This window comes from Jaculus jaculus, chromosome 18, assembly GCF_020740685.1.
Source record: "Jaculus jaculus isolate mJacJac1 chromosome 18, mJacJac1.mat.Y.cur, whole genome shotgun sequence".
NCBI classification, from domain to species: domain Eukaryota; kingdom Metazoa; phylum Chordata; class Mammalia; order Rodentia; family Dipodidae; genus Jaculus; species Jaculus jaculus.
Genome location: NC_059119.1, coordinates 17,657,695 through 17,681,300, shown reverse-complemented (window position 1 = coordinate 17,681,300; position 23,606 = coordinate 17,657,695). Strand labels below are relative to the sequence as shown.

Genomic DNA, 23,606 nt, shown 5'->3' with positions numbered 1-23,606 from the left:
TCTAGCTAATGGTTCCTGGACCTTCTATATAGATACTCAAAATTAGTATTACCAAGAAAAATCCTAGTACCTCTTGAATTCTCCCTCTATAAGATCAGGCAATTTTTATGCCTTTATTTCCATTCTTCATCCCCCTATTTCATTTTTCTAAATTTCATCAATAATTTTAATGATATATAATAGATGATTTTGTTTCCTTGTTTACTTTCAATAATCAATTTAGAAATTCACACTTATTTTTTAAATAATATTTACAAAAGTCTCTTGAATTTTCATTTACTATATTTTTACCAGTATTTTACAACCAAGTAGCTCATTTTTAAAATTAATTTTTTAAAATTATACTTAACAAAGCTAGTCTATGTCTGAGTATTTTTAATTAATTTTTTACTTTATTTATTTATTTATGAGAGAGAGGAAAGGGTAGGCAAAAGAGAGAGAGAGAATGGGCACACCAGAGCCTCTAGCCTCTGCAAACAAACTACAGACATGCTCCACCTTGTCCATGTGGCTTTACATGGGTACTGGGGAATTGAACCTAGGCCTTTAGGCTTTTCAAGGAAAGGGCCTTAGTGGCTGAACCGCCTCTCCAGGCCCGGAGTATTTTAATGAAATAAAATAAGTAAGTTATTACATATTTGAAATACTTCAATAATGGTTAGCACTTTAGCTGCCTGTAACCTCTTAGAGTAAAGTCATCCTTTCAAACTCAGTTGACACTCCTCTTATGCTTTCTACAGGAGTGTTGAGTCATCCTGGCTTGGTGATTTTTTTTTTTTTTTTTGTGGGTTTATTTCTGGACCTTAGTTCTATTCCACTGGTCTGTATGTCTATTATTATGTCCAATAGGATGTCCAATTACTGTTGCTTATAAAATGTGTTAAAATCAGGAAGTATGACTTCTCTTTATTAAAAATAATCTTATTAATTTTTTTTTTCAAATTTGTGTGTGTTGCATGAGGGTCTCTTGCCCCAACAAAAAAAAATGCCAGGTGCTTGTGGCCACGTTTAGCATCTGGCTATTTTGAATGCTCAGGAACTGAACTTGGGCCAGAGGGCTTTGCCAGCAAGTGCCTTTTAACTGCGACATCGCTCCAGCCCACAAATTCTCTATTTTTTGTTTATTTGCTTTTTGTAAGATTACTTGACTATTTTACACCTCTTACAATTCCACATGAAATTTAGAATCTGCTTTTACATTTCTGCAAACAAAAGAAAAATAACCTCTGGGATTTTGATATACATTATATTGAATCTTCACATGATTTAGGGCAGAGCCTCATACTATCTTAATATTACCTTCCAATCCATGAACATGGGAAATCTTTCCATTTATTTAAATTTTTGTGTCTTTTGGTGATGTTTTATGGTTTTCAGTATTCCAGTCTTGTACCTCCTTGGATAAATTTTTCCCTAAGTATTTTATTCTTCTAGCTGTTATAAGTGCAACTGCTTTCTTAATGACTTTCTCATATTTTTCATTGAAAATATATAGAAATAAAATTAATTTTTGTGTATTGGTTTTATACCCTGTAATCTTTCTAAACTCTTTTGTTACCTATAATAATTTTAATGGATTCCTTAGGTTTTACTGTATGCAGTATCATGACATCTCTGAATCAAGATTGTTTTGCTTTTTCTTTTCCAATACCAATGTCTTCTTTTATTTCTTTCTAACCCTAGCTAGAACCTCTGGCACAAACTAGAATAGAAGTAATTAGAACTAATTCTTGTTTTGTTCCTGATCTCACTGGGGAAACCATCTGGAATTTCATCAAAAAGTATTGTATATGTGAATCTTTCATATATGTCACTCATGAGGTTGGAGTTCTCATCTATTTCCAGTTCATTCAGTATGTTCACTGTGGAAGAGCTGAATTCTTTTACCTATTTCTAAAGCCCATTTTAAATACTTTTATTTGCTTCTTTGTGAGGAGACAGAGAAGGCAAACAAGAGAATGGGTATACCAGTTGAATTCCAGATTCATGTGCCACTTTGTGCATCTGACTTCATATGGGTACTGAGGAGTCGAATCTCAGCTGGTGGACATTGCAGACAAGGGTCTTTAGCCACTGAGCAATCTCCTTGCCCTAACGTCCACTTTAATTTCATCATCTTTTATTTTAAAATCTTGCTATAAGATTTCTGTTGTCTTATCATTTTGTCTTTTACTTCGTATACTTGCTCTTTTCTTTTTCTTTTATTTTCATTTATTTATTTAAGAGAGGAGAGAGAGAGAGAGAGAGAGAGAGAGAGAGAGAGAGGCAGACTGAGAGACTGAGAGAGTGAATGGGTGCATCAGGGCCTCTAGCCACTGAAAACGAACTCCAGATTGCACTTGCCACCTTGTGCATCTGACTTTGTGTGGGTGCTGAGGAACTGGACCTGTGTCCTCTGGCTTTGCCAACAAGCACCTTTGCTGAGTCAACTCTCAAGCCCTTACTCTCTACTTTTAAATGCTATTTTTTTTGGAAGTAAATCCTTGCTAAACTTTCATTTCTTCCAGTCTTGAACATTATGGTGCCCTTTTGTAAAGTATATATTTGGGATCATTCTTTCTTTCTTTATATTGAAGCAATGGGGTGGCCAGTTATTCAATACATGGGGCTGTGGGTACTTTGCCACCCATTTTACATGCTGCTACAGTCTTGTCTTGGTCTTGAACTGGAATGGTAATTGGAGTACAGAGGTGTTGATCAGAATTCTCTGTCCAGCTTCCCCTTATGCAATACGGTATGCAGGCAGGGTTGAGGGCTGGGCTATATTACGGGTTATGTATGTCATAGGCTATATAGGGCTGTTTTGTCATAGGTTTTCCAACTATAGGGAAACTTTAGAAAATGTCTGTACAAGCGTCCTTAGTCAGTGTGATCCACTTCTCCTTTGAGCACTGCTTTATGGTCCCTCCCAGGGACCTTAGCTGTGCCCTTACTAAATATAGATGCAGCCCAATCACTGAGGCAGTCCTAGAGACACAGGTTCCAGGATGAAACAGAATGGCCTCAGTTTGTCCCTTCAAGACCCAGAAATAAGAGCCACAAAAAGGGGGAGAACCATCAAGGGAAGCTTGGTGATGAGGGTGACTATCCTGCTACCCGCAATGCCTTCTTCCTCCTCCATGTCTCTAATATCAGGACAGACAGCTGCCAGGGCTTCCTATGCCCGAGCGCTTGTCTAGTTGCCTGAGGTGTATTAAGTCAGAGACCCCCTCGGCCATCTGCTATTCCGTTTTTACAGATCCTGACACACAGACACAAAAGTGTTTCATAAGTTTCTAAGGCCGCACGATTTCCAAGAGGTGAAAGCAGCATTAAGCCCTCGGCCCTATTCCAGTCCGCGTAGCTCCTCCGGCTGCACCCGCTCCCTTTAGGTGCCCTTGCTCTGCTTGTCTGCCCCAGGGCACGGCTGGACTCTAAAGCCCAAATTCTCTTGTAGGGCCTAGCAGGCTGAGGATAACTTCCATAGCTTCCTGGGCAGCTGAAATCCTGTAACACATTCGGGTGAGCATTTCAAGTGGGAAACGTGAAATCTAGACTCCCGCTACCAACACCATCTTAACTTAGAAGCCCATGTGCAAGTCTTTGCATATAAACTTGAACTTAATGCCCGTGCTGATGTCATGGCTGTGGACATCAAAGCCCAGGCAGCCCTCACTAAGATGCAGAGCTAGTGAAAGCGAAGCGAGTGAGCATTCCTCTTCACCTGGTTCATTCTCCACCGTGCTCTGCCGGGCGCACTGTGAGAAAAGCTGCCGAAGCTGAGACCGCACCTGCCCTTCCTAACCTGCTCCCGAAGGCGTGGAGCTCCTCAAAAGCCACGGGCAAGGCTGAGCTTGATTTTATTAAGCCCATCTGACTTCTCCTTACCCGGGGAAATGGAATGTAGCACATTTAACAGAGATTGCCTAAAAATTAAGCTCGGTGACAAATGTCTTTCTAAGGCTCTTTTCTTTGACAGCCTATTAAATTTTTAAAAACTCCCATTGTTTTCTTCCCAACAGGCCTGCAGGTGTGAGACAAATGTATACTTTGAAGGAAAATCCTTTAATAAGCTGTCTTTGCCTCAGACAACTGAGGTTATTTCAAAAAACCAAAACCCAAAGTGTGCGCGCCAGGACACTCACCTCATCATAAATTTATTTGGCTTATTTATTGATGGAGACTTCTGGGCTAGGCTGTTATCAAAGCATATGATAGATCATTGAGTGTGTGGCATTAGTGATTCTCTTGGTGTCTCGTTCTACATGGAACTCTTGCCATTTGCCAGCTAGGCAGCCTCCTGGCACGTGGGTGACAGACAGTCAGAGGCAGCCCTGCTTGGGGGAGCAGCCGGAATTTTACGACTGTATGCATCCCTAGTATGAGCAGACACACAGACTTGCAGAGGGAAGCCAGTATCTGCATGTCTACCAACACCAATTACGGTAAACGCCAATGATTCAAACATTAGCCCTTTAATAAAAATTCTCAAAATTGGTTTTTAAAAGTCAGGATCTTGTGGCGGAGCCAAGCAAGAGAGAAAAGAATGGGATTAATTGGCGGCTGATGTCTGTTCCCTTCCCCTGGAAAATTATTTGAAAAGCCAGGCCAGAACTTCAGACAGGACATACCAAGAAAAGTTGTTATTTGGGCATCGGTTTTCATGGCTAGGGCGTTTGCTCAAGGATGCTTTCCCCTCTCTCTTGACAGACATACTTCAATGACAATATCCTCACCCTGATACGAACCCTGGTGACTGGAGGAGCCACACCAGAGCTCGAGGCTCTGATTGCTGAGGAGAACGCTCTTCGCGGGGGCTACAGCACCCCGCAGACACTGGCCAACAGGGACCGCTGCCGTGTGGCCCAGTTAGCTCTGCTAGATGGTCCCTTTGCGGATCTAGGGGTGAGTCACCAACTCAGGGAATGCCTGAGCCCAGCGTGTGAGGAGCGTGGGATCCAAGTGAACTGTGTCAGACAGTGACAAGCTAGGCCCCAGCCTGTCATTCTCTCTTCTGCTGACATAACTAAAGAGGTGAGGTGTATGGCTTTCTGCTTACCAGGCCCCCATGTTTCATGCAGAGGAATTCATTTCAATCCTCATGCCGACTCTCTGACGGAGGCCCAGTTACCACGGGCTCTATGGCAGCTGAGGTACAGAGAATTTGCACCAGGGCAGCCTGGCTTTGGAGCAGAGGGCCTCTCACCCCTTGCCGTATTCCTTGGGCAGAGGTAGTCAGGGCAAGATGGTAGGAACTGGAGATATCAGCACATTTGGGAAACATTTCCCCAGGGTCCACAGAGCTCAGAGCTACTCCACACTGATTCTGCTCATAGCACATGGGGATTCCCAGCCCTCAGCCCCGGGATCGGGGTGTTATATCTGAGCACCATCCAGGTACCGGTGGGCTCCAAAGTATCAAGGTGGTGGTGCTAATCAAGTGTCACTGGCCAAAGCCACAGGGCCCCAACTGGATCCTGTGGTAACTTACTTCAAACCCTAGGTCAAACTTACTTCAAACCCTAGGTCTTGTGATTTCTGCAGCTGGATGCAGTAACACTACCCCACCCCCAAGCCCCATTTATGGAGACAGCCAAAGCCTCCCTCGAGTCCCCAGTAGCAGCATGGGTCAGGACCATTGGCGGATGGGTGCAGCTTTGACCTTTATCCCCAAACCAGTCTCACGGGTGTGTTCAAAGGTCAAGCCATGAATCTTGGGAACCTACAAACCTATGGTACAAATAACACTGTTGTCCAGCCCCTGGGCTTCAGTTCTGTTGTGGGCTGGGATCTCCTTTTGATTGGGCTGGTTTTTATTTTATTTTATTTTATTTTATTTTTGGTTTTTAGAGGTAGGGTCTTACTCTAGCTCAGGCTGCCTGGAATTCACTATGTAGTCTCAAGGTGGCCTCAAACTCATGGTGATCCACCTACCTCTGCCTCTCAAGTGCTGGGATTAAAGGCGTGCGCCACCACACCTGGCTAGACTGGGCTGTTTTGAAAGGCAGTGTCCATCACCAGTGGTTCTCTGCCTGCCATGTGCTCACAAATGTTTGTGTATAGGAGGCATACTTTATGTCACAAAATCTGGGACATTTATTCTCTAATATCAGCATATAGAGATCCCAATGGCAACAAGGATAAATGCCACCCTTTTTTTCCTAGTGAAGTCACTGTGCAGTGCCCTTCCAGAAATATCACCCACTCAGAGCCCCCTGACTGCAGGGAACCTAATGAATGTGTTTCTAAGTGAGCACATTGCTTTCATCTTCTGAGTCAGGCCCCAGGTCCTGGGAATTTGGTTGTGAACTGATTAGAACTGTGAATCCCAGTTTCCCCACCCACAGACAGCCCCCCTCCAGCTGCTCCTCCTTTGCCATCTCCAATGTCTGCAAATTGTGCTTTTCACACAGTCCTTTCTCAAAAAAAAGTCTATCACCTAGGACCTGGAGGGATCTTTTCTTTTCACAGTGATTTTCATTATCACTCAGGCAGGTCTGACAACACGATCTGATCAGAGTAGCCACGGCTGAGTAGGGGGCGAAACATAATCACTGTTTTCCAGGGTTGGGTTTCTTCTTACCTGGACATCTGAGACCTTCAGGCATTACACCCTCACTTCAAGCTCTGGGATGGGGCATGCTCCTTGGTGTTCTCATTGCTACAAGTGGAATACTGGAGGGCCACCAGAGGAAAATTCACAGTATTGTCAGATCCCCAACGACACTCATGCTGGGCATGTTAACTTCTGCAGCCATGTTCCCTTGGCATAGACCCTCCAGCTTCAGAGACAACTAAGCAAGCTTTTATGAAAAGGCTCTCCCCCAGCCCCCTCTGGACCTCGATTTCCAGGCAAATAAAAAAAAAAAATACTGTTTCTCTGTGTTCTTTTGTTGTCTCCCAGGATGGCGGTTGTTATGGTGACCTGTTCTGCAAAGCTCTGAAAACATATAATATGCTTTGCTTTGGAATTTATCGGCTGAGGGATGCTCACCTCAGCACCCCTAGCCAATGCACAAAAAGGTGAGTGTGTTACCTGAATGCGAAGACATCAGTGCCTTCTGTCCCTTGCCAGCAAGTGTCCGAGGGCCCACTCTCAACACACAGATTCTTCTGAGACTGAGCTTGGAAGGCATTATTTTTCTTGTATTACTAATAGATATAAAGCCATTGTAAAATAATCCCATCACGCAATTACAACAGTCATAATCCAAGTCTCCAATGCCTCGACCACCTTGCTGGTACCCAACACAAACCTATGTCACATCACTGGTTTTTAAGATGACTGGTTCCTTTTCTATACCTTCAAATTCTATGTTTTTACTTCCTGTATTTTGTGATTGAGTCATTTACTTATTTTTATGTGTTCATTTTTAAAGAAATATGTATACTGGGAACTGGGTTATGACTCATTCGGAGGACAAGGTCTGATCAAAGTGGGCCATGTAAAATGCCAACCTGTAATCCCAGCACTGAAGTGATGGAGTCAGGCAGATTCCTGAGACACACTAGCCAGTCAGTCTAGCCCAGTTGGTGAGCCTCAGTGAGGGACTCTGTCTCAAAGGAGGTGGATGGAGGTCCTGAAGATTATACTCATGGTTGTCCTCCGATATCCACACACATGCCTGTGTAGGTGCACCTTCACAGGAAAAATAAATTTGCATATTAATACCTTAGGCATAAAAATAACAGTTTAGATATGCTAGATATGTTTTTCTAATATACTTCAATATAAATTCATAGCAGACAAAAATTAAGAGTGCATCTGACAATTACTCAAGTCAATGAGTTTACGTAATGTATCCTAGGAAACTGTTAGAGGTGTTTCTCAGCTCTGCATATTCGAATTACCTGGGGTGCTTTAAAAAATGCCATGATAATTCTTATTGAACTGGAATGATGGGTAAAGCATATATGAGCATTTAAACATGTATAAATTCATGCCCAGAAATTACAGAATTGTATGAGAATCACTCACAGAGTTTATGAAGAATAAGGTAATCATTCTAACCCTTGGGCTTCTGGCTCAGTAGACAAGGGCAAGGTGGCTTTAAAATTTGCTTTTTTTTTTTCTCCCAGTGTTGGGGAGTGATCGTGGGGCCCCATGAATGAGGGGTGAGGGCTCTACCACTGAGCTACATCCCCAGCCTAGAGAATCTGCATTTTTCTGAGGTTCCTGGGATATGTTGGGACCACACTTTGGGATCCATCACTGTAGAGGGCACCAGGTGATGGTGATGGGGGTCCAAGAGAGTGAGGAAAACACAGAATGTTATGTTCTTTCATGCAGTAAATTCCTACCTAGTCAGTTGTTAAGACTGAAAGAATGAAGACAGTCTGAGATACCGACAGTGGCATGCAAAGACCACTGTCGTGTGTGTGTCTTGTCATGTATGGCATGTCTGAGATCGCCAGGGAATTCTAAAATGGAAGCACTGTGCAGACCACAGACCATCTTGCAGTCGGGTCACTCCTGCTTGGATATTAACGTGGGTTGCACCAGGGGAATGACAGGGTGGCACTTACAGTCTCGTCTGTCGTCACCTCTGCCTGGCATTTAGCTGGCTGCCTTAGTTGAAGATCTCCTTTAATTACAAAGATAATCTGAGGGCACTAGACTAGTCAACTGTACATCTCCTAGACCTTCAGGTGGACTTGTCCCACCATGCACTTTGCCTTTGGTCCAGGGAGGGTTGAGTTCTGCCCCTGGTCTTCTCACGAGGTGACACTTTTCTATCTCTGTGTAGGTACGTCATCACCAACCCCCCCTACGAGTTTGAGCTCGTGCCCACAGACCTGATCTTCTGCCTCATGCAGTTTGACCACAACGCTGGCCAGTCCCGGGCCAGCCTGTCCCATTCCTCTCACTCGTCACAGTCCTCCAGCAAGAAGAGTTCCTCGGTACACTCCATCCCGTCCACGGCGAACCGGCCCAACCGGCCCAAGTCCAGGGAGTCCCGCGACAAACAGAAGTACGTGCAGGAAGAGCGGCTTTGATGTGTATCCACCGCCACCGTGTGTGACACTGTATCTGCCACTCATTTCCCCCAGTTGGGATTTCCAACAAAGTAACTTTCCCTGTTCTCCCTGTAGTCCTCCCCTCTTTTTTTTTTTACACATATTTGCATATGTATGATAGTGTGCATGTGGTTGTCATTTTTATTTCACCACCATAAAACCCTTGGGCACAACAGCAAATAAGCAGACGGACCAAAAGTTATTTATGATTCTAGGGGAGAAATAACCCAAAGGCATGCTCCAGACGTAAAGAGCTCACTGCAGGGATGAGCTTGTGGATTAGAAGGGTGCACAGGTGATCCGTGTCCGTTAGGCAAAGTGAGTTTATGTGATATACAAGGAAAGTTTATTCCAAGCCATCAGGATTATCTGGGTGCTTTGGGTTTAGATTTTTTTGTTTGTTTGTTTGTTTGTTTTCTTTCTTTTTCTTTCTCTCTTTTTGTACACACACAGTAAGTTAGCACACATTTATTTGAAACAAGCAACCACCGAGAGGCAATGAAAACGTATTGATCTTTTCCACTCTCTGGGCTGCAGTATCGTGAGGCATTTGAAAAGCTTTCACCGTCTGTGTTGTGGATGGTTATGAAGTATGTGCTTGGTGCAAGAGAACATCAGAGGGTTTTATTATTATTATTTTTTTTTTAGTTACTCACCAAGACCTTTTGTCCCAGAGCTAGCTTCTTTGGGGGGTTCATATATTCATTTCTAACTTCAATACAGAGGAAAGAATAGAACAATATTTCACTCGTGGATGTTATCAAACCCTCGTCATTTAATTTAAGGAAAAAAAAGAAGTTTGATTGCATATTCAATTGTTCTTCTATCTCCCAATGCTGCCATATGAATAGCTAGTTTTTTGTTTTTTTTTTTTGTCTTTCACTTTTGACATTTGGGATGAAAAGCCATATGTATCATAAATATCAGATGTAAGTCATTTAAAAACTGCTTTCCTGGTACTTTTAGATCTTGTAAAAGGTGAATTACTTGCCTTATGTACAGAATAAATAATGCTCAGGAATGAGCATGTATTTTTCCATGCACTCTCAGGGGATCTTTCTAGTCCCCTTTGTTTGATTAGTGAGGGCCCCAGACCCAGGTAGAAGCAAGGCCTGGGACGATGGGAGGCCAATCCAGCAGCAGATATGCTTTTGTAGGAGCCCACGCAGTGAGTAAACCAGGATGTGCTGGCCTTTAATCCCAGCACTGGTAAGGGAGGGGCAGGGGGATCGCCATGAGTTCGAGACAAGTCTGAGACTACATAGTGAATTCCAGGTCAGAATGGGCTAGAGTGAGACCCTTCCTCAACAAACCAAAAATTAATCGATGTCAATCAGGATGTAGGATCAAGTCATAGTAGACTTAACGAAGATCAAGCCAGCAATGACCTTAATTGTTTGGCGCAGCTGCATGAGGCTCGGTCCTAAAGCAGAAAGCTGGTGGCAGAGGTTCCCAGCCCCCAGTTTTTTTGTGGCTTTTTTTTGTGTGTGTGTGTGTGTGTGTGTGTGTGTGTGTGTGTGTGTGTGTGTGTGTGTTTTTAACGTAGCCAATTCAAGCAGGCAAGTGAGTGACAGTAAGAGAGAATAGCTCTTTGTCATGTCAGGATGGGGACAACCAGGGTGCAACAGTGAGCCAAACACATTTTGGTATATTTACTTTTTTTCTTTTGTTTTCTTCTTTCACTTTTTTTTTTTATCAGTTAGTAAACATGATAAGAAAGGTAGACAGCCTTTCTTCAGAGTAATTAGATGTTCTGTGCCTTTAGGCAATGTAGGAGGTCTTAAAATTTGGCCAACTCTACTATAAGCAAATTCCTGTATGGATGGATTGGCCCTGGGCCAGTAGGAACCTATCTGAGGTGTTTACTTACAATCCATTGATAGAATAGAGGTAGAAAAGATGGAAAAAATACTTCAGGTGCACCATCTCTACAAAGGTGTTTTTATGGTGAATGTCTTGGGTTTAGATCTTGGATCCCCCTATCCCCTCCAGCATGATAGCTTCGGAGATTTGCTTGCTGTGTGAATTGACAAGCACTTTTACTGACAAAATGGTGAGGCTCGGTCAGAACCTCACCTCCCTGACACCATACATGGGGCAGTGTAGTGCAATGGGTGGGGAACAGTTGTATACATGTATTTAAGAAAAAGAAGAAGAAAAAAAAGAAGCAGCCCTTGTGAGTGGAAGAATTTTTTCCAAGTATTTTTGTCCCTACATATTTTGATTTATATATTACATGTATCTCTTTATATCTAACTATATATATGAAAGTATACATATACCTATATATACATATTCCCTAGTTTGGAATCATGAAAAGCTCTTCATGCATTCTCTGCAAAGGAGGTTATGAAGTGGACACCCTGAGAACATTTATAACGCTAAGAATGTGCCAGTTAAAGTGCTCGACAGGAAATATGACAGTTGCAAAGCATTGTAAATCTCACGTAGCTTACTTCTCTCTCTAAAGTGCAGCAAGGATGAATAGGATGGGCCAAGGTATGACAACTCATGGTTCTGCATGACCTAGCCACTGCTGGGGGTTTTCTTCTAGAACGTTGTCCTTGTGAAAACTTGTGGAATTAAAAAAATAAGGAGTTACAAATTTTATTCGGTTATTGGTTTGTTTATTTTTGTTTATATTGTTCTGTTTGTGTTTCTGTTGATTTTGTTTTGCTTACCCTCCTCCTTCCCATACCTTCCCCCTTTCCTTTTCCCTCCCTTCTTCTCTTTCTTCCTCCTCCTCTTTCTCAATCGCTCAGCACCATGAGGCTGTGTTGCTGCTATGGCTAGAACCCTTAGAGTTTGTTTTGGTGTTCTTGGGTTTGGGGTGGGCTAGTTTGAAGCGGGGAGGGGTACTTCTCTCCATCTGGCTTGCCTTCAAATCTGCACGTGGCCTCCCTGCCCACCTTGGTACCTTGCTCCAAGTCTACAGCATTTTCCCATTAAGAAACCCAGCTTCCTCCACATTCCACCCCATTACCACTGCCCAAAACCAGCCCCCCCCCCCATCAGTCTGTTCACATCTCTGTGTTTATCTTAGTATCAGATCTGCCAAACCCAGTGATGACACCAGCTGATAGACTGTCCTGGAAAACATTTGCAGCTCTTCTATTTGGCAAATGCGCTTCTCTGTTAATGTTTTACCCTCCTTTCATTTAAAGAAAGAGGGTTTTTAATAGCAAAAGAATTGGGTCTCCTTTTTGTGTGATTGGTTTTGATGTAAAGTTAAAACTGCTCAGCTGTATTAATTGACTTGAGAGCCATGTCCAGTTATGTGGGGGTCTAGCGACTCAGTCTCCACATTACCCCAATTCTTCTGCCACCTGCCTTTCAGATATTCTTAAAGTCCAACCAGAAATGGGGCAGACAGAAGTAAATCCAAAGTATACTCTTTTTTTTTTTTTAAATCAGTTAGTGGATCTAATGAGATGATATTGTGATGTGATTGGAATGGGAACAGACTATGACATGAGATGAAATTTGGGGGTTTTCCCTGGACTTTGGGCACACAATCCCCACTGGTGGATAAATGAGAATTGACCATAGATGAGTAGTGATATATTTGGTGATAGAAAAGCTACCATGATTATTTCTGTTTTATTAGCTGCAAGTTCTAAATCATACTTTTCTTACTAGAGTGATGGTTCCTCTCCATTGTTTTCTATTTGACTTTAAACTTCCTCTTTCAGGAGAACATCAGCCCACATAGAAAGGAGACATTCAAGTTTCTCATATTATGTCTTTTCCCTACTTCTTCCTCACCCAAACTAGAAACAAATAGGTGAGAGTAGAAAGTGAGAAAACATAAGCATTTGAAAAGATTCACAACTAGAAACACAATGATTGTCCCAGTTCTAAAAGAGATGCAGTTTGTGAACCATACTATGCCAGTTCGCTCTGGCTCTGAAGGGGACACACACTGAGCTGGGGGCAGGAAAGAAGGCTTCAAACCTTTAAGACAATGACCTGGTACCTGTTGTAATTGCTAACAACCGTTGCTGGGGTCCTTCCCAAAGCCACTTCATAGGATCCTTTTACTATACAAATTTTTACTACAGCCAGGAGCAGTTTCAAATCCCACTTTGGGTATTAAAGGTTATGAGCCAGGACATCCATAATAGGTATTCCATATCTCTATCTTTCGGAAAATAATTTTACCTCAATCATTTTTCTGTCTTAAATCATGTTATGACTTATCCTCTGTTTCATTGGCTCATCTTGAAAAAAAAAAAAAAAGGCACTGTTGGTGTCAAGACTTTGGAGCTGAGGACACCTTCTAAGCCAGAGGACAGCCCTGTAAGTAGAGAGGCTGACTGTGCCTGTTGGCAGCCTTGTCCAGATCCCAGATGACCAGATGAACCTTTGACTGACTCTCCATCAGCATGGGGGAAGCCTAAAGGCGTCTGTATCCCAATAGAGACAATTAAATCAACCTGCCAGGTTCCTATAGCAACAGCCTCCTGGAAGGAGAAATGGAGAGTGCAGAAACTTCAGGGACTATAGGAGTTAAGGCAGGGTACAAATCAATTTTCCCATCAGCTTCTTTCCATCAATCCCTACTTTTGTCATAAGATGACAAGGAAATAGCTATGGGTACCGGTCACTGAGACAGTAGACTGTCTCCCACGTGGAGAGTGAACAGTCACTCTACCCACTGGAAGTGAGAAGGGACAATTCCTGTCAACCGGGAAGGAAGGGTGCCCTCAGGGTTTGGCTGGGCAGAGCGCCACAGATGAGGTTACAGAGGAGCCAGTTTGCTCTGCTCCATAAATCAGACTTTAGTTGAAAGAGACGGTCATGGTGGTCAGTGGCAGAGAAGTAAGATCAAGGACGCTTCTGGTTCTGATAACGAGTATATTCATTTCTATAAAATGACCACGTTCTGCTCCAGAAGGGGGGGGGGCATATGTGTAGCCGGGGGATGCGTGGCACTCAAGTATGGAGAGCCAAGGGAAAGCCCCACCCTGCCTCGTAGGCTTGCCATCCAGGAAGCACAGGGCACGGCCCCCGCAGGTTGGCGCTCCATTGCGTCAGTGCACAAGATCCGGACGGGAGCCCTGACATCCACACTCTTGCTCTCAAACCCTCAGCTCGTGGTGCTGCAGAAAGAGGGCCTATTATGGCCGATGTCTGTGCTGCGTCATCTTCTCCCCATTTCTGCTGTCGTCTCTGGGGAGCCATTACCTGCAAAGGCTGAATCCCACAGCCCTGACCACCCACGGAGTCAGCAAACGCTCAGCGTTCACAGCACATCTCTTTCCTCCCCAGCGTGTGGCACCCAGGCAGCTCAGCCCTTCGTTCAGGCAGCACTGTCCTCCGGGACCTAACCTGTAGCCTTGTGTCTGGAGAGAATCCGCACCCTCACTCTGAACCCTGTGACCTCATGGCGATGACATGATGACAGCTGTCTCTCCATGCCATAACGTACCCATGGAGTGAAAATTGATGTATCAGAAACTGAGAGGCACCCCAGGGGGATGCATCCAGGAACTCACATGTGACCCTTTCCTAGACTTTACTCTCCAGATGAAGGGCATCTACTGTTCAGTCTCATGACATCTCTACTAACACAATCACTGTTCTTTAGATCAGCCCCTTAATTTATATATTCAACTGCTTTCTGCCCCTGCCTCCTCCACTGAAAGACTGTTTATAATTGCATCCTGAAAGTACCACCATCCTTTATCATACTCACATCAATGCTGACTTCACACTAAAATCTCATACCTGTGGAGTCATCATGGGTGCCTCTGGTTAGCTCTTCACATACGTGAACATAGTCTACTCTCACCAACATGCCAGATGTAGGTGTTGACATCATATCCACATGACAGATTTGGGATCTGAGAGACACTACGTTCTATGTAGTTGACCACTATGTTATAATGTTCCTAAAAAACTATTAATACCTGTAGCCACTCCCATTTGCTCCTCATGTAGGTGAGTGTGCAGTAAGTCATGGGTAATCAGCTCCATTGATCTAACCAACAATATTAGGAAAATCATTTCTCTTCCTCAGAGGAATCAGCAATTATCTACTAACTTCCTCACAGCTCTACAGCTTGTCTTTGAGAGTTTCAGGCCCACCTGACTCTAACCTACTACCTGGTGCCATTTCCTTGGTCTCCTTCTCACGGTGGATGTGGTGGCATAGCTAACTGGAGAGGTAACACTTTTAATAACAGTATCAGTCATTTTACCAATGGGTGTTGTTTTTTTTAATTATTTGTTTGGCTGCACTATCCCGCTTGCCTTAGACAGGGATATGTCACTCGCTCTCTAACTCTTGTGACAGGTCACATAGTGTCCTCAGATTGACAACATCATGCAGAGCTTATCTCCAAGAAGCTTATGAACAAATGTGGGTGATTTCCTCTGGCAGTCAGAATGCCCTCACAGCCAGATCACGGCACTTCTCATCTTAAGGATGAAGTAAAATACCCCAAACACTTCTAGAAATGTAGGGCAACATGGAGCGCGAAGGGGCACTTCAGTATTAGCACTTGTCTTTGGCCATTTCAGCACTTCCTTGAATTGCTATTCAGCCCTCTTCCAGATGCCTAGTGTTGTAGCTACCCAATGCCACAGGCTCTTCTTTAGCAGGCAGATTGTCACTACCTTACCGGAAGTGCTCTCCATTGAAGCTGGAGGCCATTAAAATAAATATGTGTCCTGGCCAGGCATGGTGGTGCACGCCTTTAATCCCAGCACTCAGGAGGCAGAGGTAGGAGGATCGCCATGAGTTCGAGGCCACCCTGAGACTACATAGTGAATTTCAGGTCAGCCTGAACTAGAGTGAGACCCTGCCTCAAAAAAGCCAAAAAAAAAAAAAAAGTGTCCCTCTGACAATCTCTTTGGGAGATTTTATAAAACACCTTTGACCCCAAACATGTTAGTTACATGTGCCGAGTATTCAATTTTTTTTTTAGCATCTTACCTAATCAAGTCTCTCATAACACACTTTTACAGCTTAAGAGACACTGGAATGAAACAGCAGTTTCTCAGGCATAATGAAAATCTCTCCTCCTGACTGGGGAGCAGGCGTGCACAGACCCCCTTCCTCCCTCTTGCTGAAGCTGCAAGGCCTAACCACAGGGGCTACTCTGCCTAGGTTGCATTTACTTTTTAATTTTCGGCAAGGAATTTAAAGGGAAAGAAGTTTAAATGGGGGAAAGAACACTGTCTCTCTTACAGACAGAGAAGGAAATTGATATTCTCCCTGTAGTTGAAAGGTCAAAATGCCCACTTTGAATTGAACTATAGACTACACGCTTAACAATTATTCTCTACAGCAGTTGTAAAAATTTCAGCAAATTGCAGCTGTTAGGTCTGTCACCCAAAAGACCTCTCTGCTTCCATCTTTCCAATCTGCCATGTCCAACCTAGTACTAAATTCCTTCGCAAATCATTCCGCAGAGCCGCGTGGTCAAAGCCAAGGGCACGTCAGGCAAATAGCGCCAACACTGGGCTCGACTCTGAGCTTCATCCTTACACATAACCCATTTGAGAAAGTCTTAGTTTGAAATTGTTTCAGAGACCTACCAATGCTTTTAAAACATGATAACCATCACGTTTTACTCTTCTCTGAAAGGTTAGTTTAATCGTAGATCACAAAAAAAATTGGTTTCCACAAATGCATAATGGTTCATCTATGTCACACTTGAACTAAATGGTTTTTTAAATGGAGCTGAAATTATTTTGATGTGTACACAGTCTCGGATTCCTATACAACCTTTTTTAACCAGCCCATCAGGAGTCTCGCCTCTAAAGCCTCATTAATAATTCAGATAGGCTGATGACTTTAGAAGATCTATGGAATTGAAGCTTAGGGAAGAAAAAAAAAAAAAACTCTGCTTGACAAAAAGATAAATGAATGTAGAAAGAAGCTATAGGAGGCTGGCAAGCTGTAGATCATCTCAGAACAGATTGTAACTTTATCATTCTGTCAGGGGGAATAATTTAAAGCACTTAATCAGTTAGCGTCACTGTGAGGATGTAGCATTATGAATTCCTATCGTCCAATCTGTTCAAATCAAAGTGAACTTAATTATAATAGGTGAGAGAGCCAGAGCGCTGGGGAGGAGGGGTACAACGGATGCAAGAGGTAGCAAGTGTCCTGAGGGCTGAGCGGCTGAACAAAGGGGAGAAAGACTTTTCACAGTCACCCCAGCCCGGCGACAGCCACATTGAGGACTCAGGGCACCGGAAATGGCAGCAATGCCCACAGGAAATAGCAATTACAGTGAAGAAGGGGGTCTTTCTTTAGCTGAGTGCTCAGGAGCTGATGAACATAGATGCTTGCTTTATAAGTCACACCCCTGCTCACCCCCGCCCCCCACACACACCAAGAAATGGGAGCAGTCTTTAACATGTAGGTCCGCAACCATCCACAAGGCAGATGCGATTCATTCTCTTAAGCAGAAAAAGACATGGGAGAAAGCCATTGTCTCTATGGCAATGATTGTGCTCAAAAGCCGTTTCCCTGTTTCTTTTCCTTCTTTAAGCAACTAAAAGGAAGCCTCTGACTTGCAAGTTCGATGTCCTACTTGCGCAGTCCCTCTCTTATCTGGACGCAGAGCCTATTTCCCCAGACACTCTCCAACCTAGGAAGGGGCGTGGATGAGGGTCGAGCTTTATAAAATAGTGCTACAAGGCTAAGGAGATGCTAGACCATATCCACGCCTCCCACCCAGCCCACCTCCGCACCCCCACCAAGATCCTGACTCAGCAGTCTCCCAGCCATTTCTATATTTGGGGTGGGACTCAAACACTAAGACTCCATTGAGCTCCCTGTTCACAGACGGGTTATTATGGCCTGCTGAGAGAGAGAGCTATTTGCAACTGTTTTCATAACTTCATGGCTAAAAATTTCTCTTTCTCGAAATAAACGCTATCACAAACATCCCCCTTGAACACGTTGGTTACTATTCTGATCTTCACTCTCATTGGCCAGTGAATTCTACGGGATTCCTTTATGACCCCAAAGCTGGCTACAAAAGATACCCAGGTGGTACACTTGACATCTGCCTTTAAGTCTGCTGGTTACAAACAAAGCCACGGAAAGGCTGGGCAAAGGTAATCCTAAAGAACATTCTAGATCATGTAGCAGGGATCATATCTGTTTACTCCAACCCACAGATGCCCTGATATTTCCTCAGATGCCATGTCTGTCTCCAGTATGTGATAGATGCAGCATTACCTTCCCACCAAAACGTTTTCAGGCCACTCAGGCAACTCCGGAGAATGCTGTCCGGGCTGGTCTTCCACTCCTTTCTTATTCTCTGAGTTCTATCCCCAGTCCTCCAAGTTCTAGTTTGTTCATCCCTTGCTCCAGGAAGCAGAGGTAGGTTTCAGATTCTGGGTCCTCTCTACACTGCACTGTCTTATCAATTACTCACTATCTGCTCCTATCCATTACCTTTTTTTTTTTAATGCATTTTCAATGAACTTTCCCAAAGCTTTACCCTAGGACTAACTAAGCTTCTCATTTCTCCTTCTTGTTCTCTATCCATTTTGCCCTTTAGCAGAAAAGAAATGGTTTACAGATGAACCGGATAATGCCTATCCCAGAAACATTCAAATCAAGCCCATGAGTACCCACATGGCTAACCAGATCAACCAATACAAATCCACAAGCAGCCTGATCCCTCCAATCAGAGAAGTTGAAGATGAATGTTGACTCCCAGGAGACCAGAACTATTTTTTTAAAGCCTGACAAACTTCATAAATGGTGATGTGACTTTTTTTCCTTACATGCTGAATCACTGGTGGAAACATTACTACGATAAGCAAGGATTTCAAGAAAATAGACAGATCTTTCTCTTTGTCTGCCTTGAATATCGCTTCCATGTATTTTGGAAAAGAAAGTGATTTCATTTATAAATGAACATAATAAAATAGTCATGTATAGCCTCTAGCATTTTAAATTATTTTTATTTATTAGAAAGAAAATATATTTTTTTTCATTGTCAGTTATCTTCCCTTATATCGAATCAATGCAAAATCAAAACGAATAAGTGGCCAGACTCCTTAGTATGTATTTCTCTCCTTTCTCTCTTTTTCTTTGAGGAGAATGATGGTCACCACCACAATTAATTGTAATTAAATGAAATGGATTACTAAAACATCATTTTAAAATGATCAACAATGTATACCATAATGTATTTTAGTAAATCCAAAAGAAAAAGACATAAGAGGGCAGGTAAGTCCTTGCTCCTCTCACGAGTGGTGTGTATTTTGATCGCCTTGACACCAGCTCTTAATAAATCCGAACTTACTTATTTTCACAGTTGGAAGTAAGATCTTTGTAGTTTCAGTTTTTATTCTGTATTTCTTACCCCTTGGTTCATAGATTTAAAAGACCTTCTTCCAGCTTTACTGCGATTGCCTGATCAGGTTAACCCAGCCAGCTGAGGATACCAGGAAGGTTGCAGGCATACCCAGGATGTGGAAGTTGAGAACCAGAGGCACTCAAGACCAGGTTCTGTTCATTGTTCTAATGGTGGGGATACCTCCATGCTGCTATGCTTCCCATTTCATCGCTACAAACACCCAAGCAAGTAATTTAACCTTTGGAAGGACCTGGCGGGCTCCTTCCCCACCCCAAGTCTCTGAGATTTGACCTGGTGGACTCCTTCCCCACCCGAAGTCTCAGAGCTTTGACCTGGTGGGCTCCTTCCCCACCCCAAGTCTCTGAGATTTGACCTGGTGGACTCCTTCCCCACCCCAAGTCTCAGAGCTTTAACCTGGTAGGCTCCTTTCCCCACACCAAGTGTCAGAGCTTTTAACCTGGACACCAATGAATAGTTTTTAACATAACAATAGGATCTGAAATGCACTCATTCTTGTCACTGGGTTTTTGTTTAAATGCCAGAAGATGTCTGTGATCAAGGAGATTTTAATTTGCTGGCTTTCTTTGATTTAGTTGCTGGGATAAAACATTTAAATTTGCTAAAATAATATCAAACAACAATAATAACAAAAAGGAAAGCAACAAATGCACTTAATATAGACTGTTAGAAAAAAAAAAAAAAGGGCCTTTGAAAATTACCAGCAATGAAATAAAATGTGTCAGCCACTTCAAACTGTGGTCAAAAGATTTTTTCTAGCCATCAGATGCAGTTGTGATATCTCAGAGCTCTGCTGTGGCCTGCATGCTCAGTGTACAGTCCCCCCAACAACTGTTTTGTTCCAACGACTTAGCAAGTCTTTCATCTTCCAAATGTTCAACCTCTGATAGGATCATCAGGATCTCCAGAGAAGCATGGATGTGATAGTGATTTTTATTTTCTTTAAAAAAAATGTAAATTGTGGACACTTTATCAAACTAAGCAAAATTAGCCCCTAAAGTCCCATGATATCTGTTCCATTAACTCTTTTAGGCCATGACCCTGTGTCACCTAGTTATGATCGTGCAAATCAGATCAGAGCAAAGCAATGAGATCACCATGACAGCATATGTCCACTAAGTGCACCAAGTACCAACCCAGGCCACATGAGCTTCCACCTCTCTCCACGCCCTGCAGAGCCAACGTAGCTGTCCTTCCGCCTCGTAGGAATTGTCCTGCAGTGACTTGCCAGGCTGTGGCTACTCTGTTGTCACATTTTGTAGAATTAGTTCTAATAAAGAGTATTGTGAACATATGTACATCCAATCGGATCGTTTAAAAAAAAAGAATTATTATCAATTGCTAGTCTAATCAGCTGACTCAAATGATGTCAACAGTCTATATTCAGGCTTATAAACATTTCTTGGTTTCCAGCAGAACTCAAAGCAAAGAAAAAAAATTGTTGTTTGTGGGGAGAATCCCCTGCCATGATTTTGACAGCCTTCCTGAAAGCTAGGCCTCCCTTCTACAGAATGACTTTTCATTGGCGTCACCTAGGTACACTCACGTCAATCCACGCTCTTCTTTCCTTCATGGACCACAGTAGGTTCTTTTTCACTCTCGGTCCTGGTAACACACCTCTGAACTTGCTGAGTTTGTCACAGTTCTTTGGTTTCCCACAGCAGCAATAGTGACTACTTAGAGGCTCCTTCTTTGCACCCCATGCAACCTTCCACTGGCCCCTCTCTGTCAAGACAACCTGAAAGCAGAAGTGTGAACTCCATCCCCCTTTTAAATCCACTTACGGTAGAGATATGACCCTAAGCTTTTTCTTATTAATAATGGCTATGATAGTTTCCTATAGCCAAGGGCTCCTCCTTTTACTAAACATCCTCCAAAAAATCAAGAGGGCAGAAATCCTGCTTTTTTTTTTTTTTTTTTTGTAAGATACAGCAATAAGTTATGCTGGTTAATCTTTGCTGCAATGAATCATGCTGGGTCAGAAACATCAGACATTTTTTTAAGGGTACAAGAAATGGATTAGGTGGCCTCCTCCTTGGCAAGAATTTGTGCCTGGTCTATTGAAAGAGAAGTGGAAGCCAAAGTAAGATTTGTTGGAGGACTCAAGACAATGCCAGAGATTCCCAGTTTGTCTTTACGTGTTGGTTCTGAGTCCCCATGCATCTCTGCTGGGAAACACTGTCTTCCTGCACACATCCCATTTTGGCCAGGGATAGTCATCTTTAGCATACGCCACAAGAGAAGACTGTGCTATCCCATCCCAGTTTAGGGTTCCAGAAAAGCCATCTCTCCCAACGCACTATGCTTGGGCGCTTTGGGAATCAGACTCACCAACAGGTCACTTGTAAATCAGGAAGTGTCTGCTTCTGAGTAGCGCACTTCTATCTTGTGGAGGGATTTTTTTTTTTTTTTTTTTTTTTTGTCTAAGCAACTTTCTATTTCAGAATATCACCTCAGACAAAACACCACTCATGGCAGTTTATATTTAAAAATGGGGTTGCAACTAAGGCATGGAGGAAAATAGGCAGGAGTGCCTCCTTCTATAAGTTGTACAAAGCAATGGATTGAAGTATTTAAACAAGGAATTAGAACTGTTTGGGTTGGACCGGAAGAGTGAGAAAATGAATGAAATTAGGGATATTTTCATATGGAAAGCAAAATGTGCCCTATTGTAATACCTTGATATGAGGGTCTAAAAGCAACATTTGCAAATAATTAACAATGGACTTCAAAGTGTTCTTTAAATCTTCCGTGTCTCAGCGACCTTGAACATGAAGGTGGTTTCATGGAGATGGCTCTAAGGTTTCTTTCAGAACAGAGAAAACATACAAATGTGGACTGGTTACCTCTCCTTGGCCAAGTCCTTGGAGATAGGTGTCGTCCAGGGCTGTAGTAGTAGCCCATCTAGCTTCAGCCCTGCAGCATTGCTGACCTGAATACAAGGCTCATTTTCTGCTCTGGACACGCAAAACAGTCAGACTGGGAAGCTCCTTAGAGTCAAGAGGCGAATTTCTAAATTCAAATTCACCTGAATCACATTAGTCAGATGTTCCTGCCTGTTCCCAGGCTTGTCTTCACGTTCTCCCTCCTGCTTCCTTCCCCTTGGCGCAGTACACCATGGGCTGACGTCTTCCTCTCCAACCCACATCTCTAATTCCTGGTATGAAAGGTGAGTCAGGACATCCCATATTCCTGCCATTATCACCGCTGACATTTGCCATATAAGCCTGACTTATGAAGTCCTCAGCCTTACTTACCACTGCAATTCCTGTTTCTTTCTTTCATCAATATACTATATACTCATAAATGTAATTTTTGTACTATCATTTTTCATCATCAAAGAGAACGTCTGAGGCAGAAAAGAAGGGTAAACTGTGAGTAGAAAGAGAAAAAAAAAAAAAAAAAACTATGAAAATTAACTGGGATCCACCTTGTCTTCCAGGAGGCTAAGAAAATTCATTCATTGTAGACACTGGGTTCTGAGGTAGAATTTGGCTTTTTTTTTTTTTTTTTAATTGTTCTTATTGACTACTTTTAGGGTGGTGTTAAAACCACCTGACAAGCTGGGCGTGGTGGCACACGCCTTTAATCCCAGCACTCGGGAGGCAGAGGTAGGAGGACTGCTGTGAATTTGGAGGCCACCTTGAGAATTCAGAGTGAATTCCAGGTCAGCCTGAGCTAGAGTGAGACCCTACCTCGAAAAACAAAAGAACAAAAACAAAACACCTGACAGTTATTCCATTATCTGGACATTAATATCATAAGAACACCGAGTGGGCCATCACGCCTTGTAAACTATAGTTAGTGATGCGAAACTGAAGCTGCCAAATGTAGATTAGCGTTACGAAAACCTCCTCCTGGGTAATCGGGTAGGTGGGACTTGGTAGCCAGTTAGCACTCAATACGTTGTCAGGGGACTGGGTCAGGGCACAGGAAGAAGCATGACGTGGTCTTGCTAGGAACAAGCTTAGACTCCGACTCAGCACGCTCCTGGAAGAGGAGAGAAGGGGTAAGCACGCGCGGCGTAGCACCGCCTTCCGGAGGGGCAGGAGTTGAGCGAACAGTGTTAGAGATGAAGACAGGTGGGCTTCCCAGGAACCGGGTGGACGGAAGAGCAGTGCTTCAGGTGTGAGGAAGACAGCACCTTCTGAGATGTGGCAGCACAGGTGAGGTTTAATTAGTTTATTGAGGAGCCCGTCGTGCCCTGATTGCTGGACAAGACTTTTAGAGGAAGGTAGCCCACCCACCTCTCTGGAA

The 23,606-nt window shown here is 43.3% G+C and overlaps 1 protein-coding gene across 31 annotated transcripts in view; it reads left to right on the top strand.

Annotated features, from left to right (window-relative positions):
* Positions 1-21,253, top strand: part of Kcnma1 (potassium calcium-activated channel subfamily M alpha 1) — a 757,466-nt gene extending 736,213 nt beyond the window's left edge. For 13 of the 31 annotated variants that reach the window (XM_004657981.2, XM_045137469.1, XM_004657969.2 and 10 more), the window contains 4 exons: positions 4,690-4,884; positions 6,884-7,002; positions 8,727-8,951; positions 18,525-18,681. In XM_004657981.2, the coding sequence (XP_004658038.2) occupies positions 4,690-4,884; positions 6,884-7,002; positions 8,727-8,951; positions 18,525-18,549 (564 nt within the window). In that variant the 3' untranslated portion in view covers positions 18,550-18,681. Of the gene's footprint in view, positions 1-4,689; positions 4,885-6,883; positions 7,003-8,726; positions 9,751-11,467; positions 11,497-18,524 lie in introns of those variants that run through there. The other 18 variants (XM_004657982.2, XM_045137473.1, XM_004657979.2 and 15 more) reach the window with 4 other exon arrangements.
* The last annotated feature ends 2,353 nt before the right edge of the window (positions 21,254-23,606 follow it).